This window comes from Dicentrarchus labrax, unplaced genomic scaffold (genome assembly GCF_905237075.1).
Source record: "Dicentrarchus labrax unplaced genomic scaffold, dlabrax2021, whole genome shotgun sequence".
Taxonomy (NCBI): Eukaryota; Metazoa; Chordata; class Actinopteri; family Moronidae; genus Dicentrarchus; species Dicentrarchus labrax.
In genome coordinates, this window is record NW_026136714.1 from 3,273,396 (window position 1) to 3,284,599 (window position 11,204).

Consider the following 11,204-nt stretch of genomic DNA (forward strand, 5'->3'; position numbering starts at 1 on the left):
ATACAGTATCCCCAACCAAATTTACAATTCTTGAATTTACCTATTAATTGCCATAAAGCAGAGCATTCAGGCCCTCAGAGAGCCCGAGGACTCCGGGGCATCAGAGGAGACAGCTTTGTATAATTCATCCACAACATATTAGCACTATCACAGAGAAACAGCCCCCCATTGACATTGCCACTGCCTTATTTACACAAACATTTAAACTTTATATGTGATTCCTCAAAGAAAGAAAACCAGCTTTAAAGCTTTTATCAATCAAGAATACACTATACACACATTTTATAGCTTCATTGTGGTCATTTTGCAGCTCAGCAGATATCACAGTTTCTAGATTGCACATTTAAGCAACTGTCAACAAACACATCGGATGCAAGCTGGCTTGTTTAAGTGAGTAGAGTCGCTCTACATGCCTGCAACGTCCTGTTGATTATTCAAAAATAAACTGCACAAAAAGCCGTGAGCTCTACTGCAGACTGTGAGTCAAATAAGGAAACAAACATGATCGCTCCAGCTGTTATTGTTGTGTGAGGAGACATTAATGATTTTGCATAGACCACAAATCCCATGGAGGTCTGCCTGATCAGCTTCATTAATGAGCTCCGAGTCAGAGAGAACAGGCTCAATCTTCGACCGTCGTTGCTTTTTTACTTTCCCACCATAAAATAGGTGGTCCACCTGGCGAGGAGCAAAGCACCAAACAGCACCGTGTAGCTGAAGAGAACAAATTTGAGGATTTCCCTGAATGTCCGGAGGAAGCGGATTGACAAGGGCTCCACATCCAGAGGCTCCTGCTGGGTCTTCTGACTGCGACCGGCCTGAGTCAGGTGTCCCATGTTCTCACCTCGACCCATTCTGCAAACACACACATTTGTCAGATTTCAGAATAGAATACAAGAGAATACAAAAAGACTTTAATTTAAGCAGCAAATGCATTTTCTTCTTTGCTTTATGTGTTTATAAATGTGCTCAAATTTATTTGTATCCAAGGTCCAAATTGATTTGTTCCCAGCCTTGTAGAAGCTGTGGAGGCGGCGCAGTCACAAGACCACTGTTAATAATTTATGTGTAAATTGCACTAAATGGGTTCAGTATCGATCTGCTTTGTTTGTGCATAGTCGCAAACAATATAGACTTCTGAACATCTTCAGCATCATCGTGGCGTCTTAAACTGTTGATATTTTTAGGAAGACATACTGAATACATTCATGTGTTTTCTTTGAAGCAGTTATTTGTCGGGCAGCAGAAGTTACAGTCAAGCTCACAGATGAACCAATGATGCTGATAAATACACAGTTGTGTTCTTTTGTATTTTTTTTTTTAGTTCAAACTTTACATTTAACAAATCTGCACATAAACTCACCCAAAGATGGATCCCCCTCCCTGTCCCACCCACATATAGATAGTAGTCAATTTAAATAGAAAAAGAGAGAAATTAAACATTAAATTAATATATTAATAAATACATCATAAAATCAAAAGAGGCAGTGAAACGATCCTGGCTTATTGAGATGACTCATGGTGTTTCAATTCTGATAAAATGTTTATATCAAGTCTGATATATGCATTGGCAAAGTAGAAAAGGGTTCGCCAAATATTAGAAAAGTTGTAATAATATATGAGTATCTGCGGTCTTTCACTGGAAATGAATATCTCATTTCCAGAAAACATCTAGCTATGAGATGGGAATCAGACTTCCATGTCATTGCTTATGCACTTCCTGCAAAGCACAAAGATGTTAATAAATCCTTCTTTTTAAAAAGTTTTGTAAATGTGCACTAATGTTTGATACCCCGTTAAGCAAATCTACAGATCGAAACGGAAGTTAAATCCTGTAAGTTTTCTCATAATGTGACAGAAGTTTTGTACACCATCAGGTGCAATGCAAATGTTAAAAAGAAATGTCAGTACAATGTAGTCAGTAGTCTTATATAATAATATAACAATGTTTGTCTGGTGAAGGTTTAACAGACAAAACTAAAGGAAAACAGAGAAAATTCCAATGTGCATGAAACACAGACGGGCTCAAGGTGTAAAAAACTTAATCCAATCATACCTTGGTGTTGTTGGAGGAGGACAGGAGCTGATGAGCAAGTGGGCTCCTGTGCTTCCAGCCCTGAAGTCCAAGTTGGTGTGTGCTGCCTTGAGCGTTTCAAGCCCTTAAGGCAGAGGAGGAGCCAAAAGCAATAACTGATCACAAGGATCTGAATCCCCTGGGGTTGATCTAATGGGAGTTTAAGTCTTCAGTGCACCTGCTCCTCAAACAAAGAAATTGCAGTTTAGGATTTTAGCCATCAAGCACAATTCACAGAATTAAATATTTTAAAATTAATTCAATCAAAGCAGTTTCCAAGTCTTCTAGCCAATCAAAATGGAGGAAATTAACATATATTTACCCAAGCTAGCTCACCAAAATATCAGAGTGCTGTCAGCAGGTCTCCCTGTGTTCATAGTGTAAGGCACGGAGAAGGTATTGACTGAAACAGAGATCAAACACCCTCCCGCAGCACAGTTATCCTCTACCGGAACATGGAGCAAATGGCCTCCTAATTCAATCAGTGTCCTGTGCTGTCACATCATGGGCTGCCGTGGGCTGAGCTCTCCAGACAGCACAGGGTCATTACCGGCTGATCGGGAGGCCTGTTACGGCGCTAATTGCTTCTTCAGAGAGCTGGACCACTGCTGACGGATACACTCCCATCCCTGCCTCTCATCTGCTCTCCCTGATCACAATCTACTTGTCTGCCTGAAAATAATCTCCCAAACAATACACAAAATGGCTTCCCACATGGCAGAGTAATTTCAGTTGCAGAGTTTTATTTGCTTATTTATCTCCCAGCAAACACTGCCTACAAAAGCCTTCAAAAAATGGTATAAGTGCATCTTTAATCATCTTATACATGACATCGCAAACATCCCAAAGATTTTAATCATACATACATATATATACAGCAGAGCCTCAGTGATGGAAATAGAGCCAGAGGACAAAAGGATGCAGGATAAACAGAAGCATTAAACCAGTTTTATATTATATTGTCTGGGTGCAAAATCAAGGACTCAAATAAAATGAAAGGTACCCTGTGGAGTTTCTGACCACTAGAAGCACTACGGAGCAATGTTTTGTTTGTATCATGCACACACGAGGCCGCAGATGATGCATAGTCGGCGGTTGTAGTGTTTCTTTATTTTTTTTAAAGCTATCTTTGGGTTTTTTATGCCTTTATTTGATAGACAGGATAGGGTAGAGAGAGGTGGACAACATGCAGCAAAGGGCAACAGGTTGGAATCGAACCCAGGCTGCTGCAGCAAGATCTTAACCTACATGGGGCGCACACTCTACCAGGTGAGCTACCGTGCAGCACCTGTAGGAATGTTTCTCATTTGAACTGATTTGTTTTTGTATTACAATTGCATATAGCTTTTTTTATTTAAATAGTTTTAACTCATATTTCTCCGTTTCTCAACATCACTGTAAATGAGGAAAACCTCAATGATTCTCGAGACTTAAATAAAGGTTTTGAATTTTAATTGAATGTATGTATATGTACATATGTGTTATGTCTGTTGTAAATTGTAGTTGTGTAGGAAAGCAAAACCAAAGGCAAGTAAGAAAACATGGATATACTAATGCACAATTCAAATTATATATAAAAAAAAACAAGGTTTCGCAAATGTTATGAAGAAGGAAATTCATTCATATCAGGCATCAGGGATTCACACAACGCATTTTGGTCAGTAACACTGAATGGAAACATGACTTTGTTTACAAGACAACTCCACTGGGCACCTTTAAATAGCCTGTTGCTGTTTAAACCAGCACAAACATCAATGAAACACCTGCAGTACACTGACACGGACATAAAACAGCAGCTGAGGTTTTTTCTGATGGATGGGGTGTTTGATGTGGCCAGGTGTGCATGCAGGTGACTCAGGGGGTCTGGGATTCAGGCCGGTCCATGAGGGATTTGATCCATGTTGTACCGTTTATGAGTTTCGTGGTGGCTATAATATACTCCATCCCGCTGTCTTCCATTTGAGAGAGGAACCGGAGAGCGGCTATCTCCGCATACGACACTCCACCGAGAAAGAACACCAGCGTTGTCCGGTTCTCCCCCTGTTGGCCTGTACGACAGTAAAAAGAGATTCCTGTCACTCAAACCAAATATAAAAGCTAAATTAAAGCAGCGAGCAACTTTCATTTTGTGTCGATTCTGTCGGCCCCCTGTGGACAAAAGTGCTTTGTTTCATTGATTTCAAGGGGAATCCGACTGAGCGCATTTCACCCTGACATAGGAAATCCATCAAATGTCTGCCATTGCTCACTTTTATATTGTACTTATACAATTACATTAACAGCAGAATCCCAATCTCCCTCCCTCCGCCCCACCCACATCTTTACAGAGACCTGCTCCATCAACATCCTGCATCCTCGACGGAGGATGAGGGGAGGCGGATGCTTGGTGCAGTGAAAGTAGATGGACACTGTATCTCAAATGTCAGACATTTTATAGAAAGATGAAACCATATTATCCTCACTCTGCTGTTGCTGCTGTTTACACCTAGACACAGAATCAAAAACTGCACTGCAGAATTATTTCCATGTATGTATATAAATAACTGTACATACTGTTTTAATTGATTTATTTTATGTTATTCCACTATGAATTCAATTATCTTTCTCTATGTATGTAGCATGAAGGGACTGCAAACCTTCATTTCGTTGTACAACCTTGTAAATACATTTCTCTGATCCTTGTCAAATCTAAAATAATATATTAAAGATGAGAAAAATAAAGAAATACATACGTAGGCTACTTGTTTGCATACATGGACACATCATCGTGCCATTGCTTTTTAACAAAATACAACTGAATGTAAAAGACGGCCAAGTCCCATCTGCTAAAGCCCCATATTTTGAAATGTGAAAACACTAATTTAGCCATCACCCTCCCCCTAGATTAGAGTCCTCTATTATCACCTTTTAAAATCCAGTGTAAGGCAGGCATGTAGAAACAAGTCAACTGTCTGATGCCCAAACTCATAGTTCTAATTAGCACGTTTCAAATTGAGTGTATAATCAAATTCATTATTCACATCAGTGTAACACCTCCCGCTGCCAGTACGAAAAGACGCAGGAAAACTGAAGGTGGTCACAGTGTGTCCTTATCTAGCCTCCTCTTCAACACAGACGCATAGAAAAGCCACAAACCCTGACAGTGCTTCTGTGGTATTGTCTGCTTTGTGTCATCAATCTGCTGCCGTTCAGCATTCGACTTGACAGAAACAAAAGCCTGTGTCTTATCTACACGAAGCAGGCAGGAGGTCGTTTACTTTTATTCTGTTTAGTGAGCGGCAGGGCAAACAGCAGTGTTGGTCCTTACGTTTCTTATGAAGCCCAGAAGGCAGCTGCTGTCTCTCCTCGAAGTGTGGACCTGGTAGCATCTTCAGCACCTCTTCGATGCTACGCCACCCGGGCCTGGCCAAGACCTGGGTCAGCCGGATGCTGAGAGGAGCATAGCCGCTGTAAACGTAGGAGATGTCGTTGGGGTTCTGCAGAAATCAAAACACAGAGTCAAAGAGGTCTTCCTCAAATCCTCCAACATGCATGGGGTTTAAGTCTCTCCTTTTCATAAATCCTTTACCTGTTCATTGGCGTCCTCCATCCACAGTTTAAGGGTCTTCCTAATAGTGGGGTAGTTGTTTCTTGAGCTTGTCTGTGGCTTCAACAGACCCGCCTTCTCTAGGTTGTTCAATGTTAGCATGTGTTCATAACCATAGGTCTTCACAAAAAGACAAAAAAAGGCGTTATTAACCACTCAGTTTCAATTAATTTAAAAAAAGGTCCAGTGTGCAACATTTAGGAACTATTGGAAGAAATGGAATATAATATTCATAGATATGTTTTCATTAGTTTTAGTAATGTTTTTGTTACCTCAGAATGAGCCATGTTTCAACAGTAGCACAGAACTGACAAACATTGATCTGGCTCTAGATAGGTCCTTGTGCTTTTCACAAGTTACACGACCACCACAGTTTTTTATTTTGCGCTTGGAAGGAGCGATAGAAGCGAGGGAAAAGCAATGTGCAACTACACCGCTAGATGCCACTAAGTCCTACACACTGGACCTTTAATGCAATTGGTTCCACTTTATTTGGATAGCCTGCCTACAGATAGTATTTGTCACATGTCCACAGCAATTCACCACTAACACACAGAAAAGACGCCGCCACCAAAAAAACAATCTTTATGTCTCTACCTGGAGAATCTCCCTCTTGTAGTAGTCGAACACCTTCTGCTTGAGGCCGTTGTTGCAGACCGACTGCATACACACCAGACGCAGGATCTTGATCAGTGGATCCTTTTGAGCGATGGAGTCTTCTATATATGTGTTCACCTGGATAGTAACATAACGTTCACTATAAGTATATAAATCACACTGTATGAATTCTCATTTAAATCCAATAATAACAAATGCAATGACACATTTCCAATTATTGTGAGGATTTCAGTATATTTCAGTAAAATCATATGAAACCAAATTACTATTTATGTGAGATTTATGTGTTTTTAATGAAAGATTAGCTTTAAAAAAACAGGTAATGAAGAATACCTTGTCTGTGTCGACTCCGGTCATAAACTCCTGCTCCACTGTTAGATTATCAAAGAAGGCTTCAGATGCTGAAACAAGAGATATTGGTTAGATTTGATCATAAATAATAATAATAATAGTAATAACAATAAACATAGATGACATCCTAAACATAAAATACTGTAAGAAAAAAATAGAAATATGGGACTCCACAGTACTTAAAAACAGGAGAAATAAACAATTAAGGTAAGTTTTATGATGCTATTGGGTGATTTATATTATCACCACTGGTTACTACTGGTAGGATTGTGTGTAGATTTATACAAACCACAATGCTTTATTTTGTAGTTATTTAAATACAGACTGAGAAGTGGTTCAAAATGCAGGTTTAGGGGGAAAAGAGGGATTTATTTACGCACTGGTGATGTCCTTGATCAGCTCGGCTATAGACGTGTGGTTAGCCAGCGAGCTTCGTGCTGCCTGCATGTGAGGCAACTGAGACACAAACTGCTTTATTTCTCCCACTGTTTTGGCATTGTGGCGTTCCTGAAAGACAAAAGATACCTCTTTACTTGCTGAGCTGTTAATATTTTGATAGAAAAGCAGCATTAAAATGATGGAATCCAATTAAATTACTTCAAAAAGTAAATCATACAGCACATTAGCAAATTAAATCAGATGTAAAAAAGGTTTGGACATGGAAGAAAATGCACCAAACACAAGGGTAGGAGGCTGCTGCGCCTTCGTCTAATTATATTTGTAGACAAACAGTCTAACCCATCTTCAACAAACTGTTTTAGCTTGGTGTCTATACAAATTCCCCTCAGGCTACACACTGACAATACACAAACAATCAATCCCTGAAAATCTTTCTAATGGAAAGCATCTTTCCCTACATTAGTAGCCTGCTCACACTCACTGCTTTCCATAGTGAGAACACCTCTGATGGTGCATATTTTTGCTTATTTACAATCTCTACTAATGTAGTTTGTCTTACAATCAATGCACCCGAGCTGATGATAGAATGGTAATATGTTTGGCCTTGTTAAGCATTCTACTTGAACAATTAGCACTTTATCTTATCTCCAGGTGATTGTCATCACTTCCCCAACCTTTATGGATTTCTGTTATGACCTTTGTGTTAAAATGCCACAGGGATTACAAACAGATCAGATCAGCTGGGATGTCTGGAAGTGATCTAATATAGCTCCCTGGAAGTACCAGACATTGCAAAGACATTTTTTAACATGGCCTGTCACAATAATTTTGTTATTGTAGGATATATATACACAATATGTAATTATCCCCACTGACAGTATCGACTTATTGTTTAAGAAGAACATAAAATAAAGCCAGAATAAACTGCAGGGTTTTCTCTACCATTACTATAATGCTCATAAAGGACTAAATGACTCTATACCCTCCCCCTGTGCCAAATGTTGAACATTTATTTAAGTTATTTATTGTTTTGATTGTGTGGTTTTTATTTTATTTACATTTTTATTTATTTGGGATATTTTAATATTATATACAATTCTAATATTTTCACATCCCAACTTCAATGTCTGAATATTCTTTAGAATTAAAAGTTAATTGCTCTTTGAAATGGTGTACTTTACATGATTACCGTATGTTTATCTGTGGCATAAACTGGTCTTAAAATGACAATAACATTGTTTATCGCACTCATTTCTGGGACAATATGAGAGCAACAAAGGTGAGGCGAGACCAACCTCAAAGGCAGCTGAAATGATTTTGGCCTTCTTGCTGAGCGCTGCTCCAACTGCGTTGAAGTTTTTGTCCCGTATTTCTGCATACAGTTCCTCTGCTGAGTTGAGCTGTAACTTCTTGGCCTCTGTGGGTAGATCTTTACTCGCCTCACCTTGTTTCTTCTGTGCAAACTTCTCAGGAGGCAACTTTACATAACCTGTGAGTCAGCGGGAGCAAAAACAACGACTGGATATAAAAAAACAGAAGTAGACATTCAAGAGTCACACAAATACAGGCAGACTATAATTATTTGAGTTACATTTACAAATAAAAAAGGTTTATTCTGACCGTTATTGATTCCATAGATCTCGTCAATGAGACCCTCATAGGTGAGCTGTGTGGCCAGCGGGGTGAGCAGGTCAACATTACGGTCCAGGAGGAGCAGAGTATCGAACACGGGCAGGATCTGATTCTGACTTCCGGCAAACTCCCTCTTCATCCTCAGCATCATGTTGGCAACATGCTGAGAACAAGCAGAACATTTCTTTCTCAAACAAATTCATTCACCTGGCTGCTGCTGAGCCTCCGTCGATGTGCAATCATCGGTACAGTTAATAGTGTATTATTCGCAGCACACTCACCCGTGCACATTCTCCTTTCCCATATATCTGTGGAATGGTGCCATACAGTGCCTGTAAGGTCATGAGGCCTTTGGCTGTGTGGTAAAGGCTTGTTTGGTCATTTTCTAAGTAGCACTCCTGTAAGAGACAAAGGGGTGTAAAAACACATAACGACAGTTAGAAAAACACCACAGCTTTTCTTTTTTTCTTCCTTACAATTATCTTTATGTTATTGTGTTAAAATATTTGTTATATTGCCTTCTGTTGAAATCTAATCCTCACTTTGTAACAACACACATATATATATATATATATATATATATATATATATATATATATATATATATATAGAGAGAGAGAGAGAGAGAGCAGCTGGTTGATACATGTTGCACACACCCTGAAAGCACTTTCATACTCCATGGAGAGCAGGTCACCATCATAGGGAATCAGGTCCAGGATATACTCGTCAATGTTGATGAAAGAGCCCAGCACGCCCTGCTCCTTCAGCCGCTGTTCACACAGCATGCTCCGCCGAGGCACAAACAAAATGTGGAAGTCTCGTGACGAATGCAACTTGTCCTCACTAAAATAAAAAGGGGCACAATCCAGGACGAAAGTGTTAACTGCTGGGGTAGAGAGAACAATCCCTCTTTTACATAGTGCGGATTGAAAAATGGGACACATCAACAGACCTGAATACATTCTCAGCAATGATGTCCATGAGCTCCAGCCTGGGACGAACAAAGAAGATGATATTTTTGACGTCAGCAGAGGGGAGCCTGCCGCTCTTGAGGGTGAACATCTTTTCCACTTCATGTTCCTTAAAAACAGTAATAAACATTTAACATGTGTCTGATTCAAGGTTATTTTATTGTCAGAGTTGAGCAATGAAAAAAAAAGAGAAGTCATATAGTTTCCTCTATGCTGTTGTTGTTTTGTACGTAGTTTGTGAACATGAACAAGATTTAGTTCTTCGTGGCTCCTGCAACTTGATTAGATGCTATCAGATTAAAAAAAGGATTAGAGTTAACGTTAATTAATTCAGGAAATTAACTTATTTGTGGCACATTTTTTTTAAAATAACATACTGTCTAAACTTTGGGTTTGGGGGAACATATCAAGTATTTTCCAGTTTTTAAAAGCCTCAAGTCCAAATGAAGTCACAAGTCCAAGATTTTATTCACGTTCACACATCTGTATGATACATTACTGTAGCTTTGCCCTCATCTGGGCCCAGTCTACTGACATTACAACACACAAACTGTGCACAAGCAGCACTTACCTTCAGCAGAGAGTACTGAGCTATCATCCCAAACGGTCCCGTCAGGTATTCATCCCAAACTATGGCCTGAACAGCAAATGCACATACAGTTATACATGAAAACTGATCTGAATGTGCACATATTCACTGTCAGTGTCACCTATTTAGCTATTAGCTAATGGTTGCGATAATAAACAGTCGCTGTGTCGGCCAGTGTTTTTTCCCTGTCTTACCTTGCTCCCCGCACATTTATCCAAAAACTCCCGAAGCTCCTTTCGTGCTGCTTCTCTCAAAATGTTTAAATTAACTCTTCCGTACGACAGGTGGGCAGCCATCTTTTTTTTTCTCTTTAACAGCAACACAACAAATCAGGTGACCCACGGCGGTAAACCTCAATCACGTGATCAAAGAAGATACACCGTCAAGATAGTTCACGTCGCAACACAACCCTAAACCCAGTTCCCTCGGGTGTATTAAAACTTTATGTCTGTTAGTCTGAACGTCTTTAAATGTGAAATCGTCCTAAATAACGGTTAGCGAGCAAGCTAACAGGCTAGCTATCGTCTTTGGCTCACAACGGTCGCTAATTCAAGCTGCGCATGCGTATAATGTGTTCGTTAAAAAACTTAATTAAAGCCAGTTTTCGGGAAGTATCTGCGTCTTTCATGCATGACAACCAGTAGTTTGAACATATGTTAAACATTTATGTGTATATCATTTATGTCAGAGTAACTGTTTTTCCAATTTAATGGAAAAATGTGGGATGTGAATGCGGAAGTACGCGGGGATTAACCTCTTGGTTCACCTGCAGTCTTTCCCTGTGTGTGTGTGTAGGTGTGGCAAACATACACTAATCACTAAAAACAGAGCCTGTAACACTGTAAATACAAATTAATTTCACAGTGAGAGTGCTTTTAGGTGTTTTTTTGTGCAGATTCCACTGAAATACATTTATTAATAAACGAAAAGGGGGTTCAGTTCCTCCTTTCTTTGGTGCAATGAATACTAAATCCATTAGATGGC

At 39.5% G+C, this 11,204-nt stretch overlaps 1 protein-coding gene across 4 annotated transcripts; it reads right to left on the reverse strand.

Moving 5' to 3' along the window:
* Positions 1–237: 237 nt before the first annotated feature.
* vps33a (VPS33A core subunit of CORVET and HOPS complexes) lies at positions 238–10,576 on the reverse strand. 4 transcript variants are annotated; one of them, XM_051421805.1, is made up of 15 exons: positions 10,415–10,576; positions 10,203–10,268; positions 9,613–9,740; positions 9,317–9,503; positions 8,942–9,058; positions 8,649–8,823; positions 8,324–8,517; positions 7,010–7,136; positions 6,612–6,679; positions 6,258–6,395; positions 5,643–5,780; positions 5,382–5,550; positions 2,411–4,122; positions 2,057–2,252; positions 238–855 (listed from the first exon to the last, which is right to left on the reverse strand). In XM_051421805.1, exons 1-13 carry the CDS (start codon positions 10,514–10,516, stop codon positions 3,929–3,931), a joined length of 1,803 nt encoding a protein of 600 aa, XP_051277765.1. In that variant the 5' UTR covers positions 10,517–10,576; the 3' UTR covers positions 238–855; positions 2,057–2,252; positions 2,411–3,928. The 4 variants fall into 4 exon arrangements, with proteins under 4 accessions (XP_051277765.1, XP_051277767.1, XP_051277764.1 ...); XM_051421807.1 differs by having other exon boundaries at positions 2,057–2,255; XM_051421804.1 differs by having other exon boundaries at positions 2,397–4,122.
* Between the last annotated feature and the right edge of the window lie 628 nt (positions 10,577–11,204).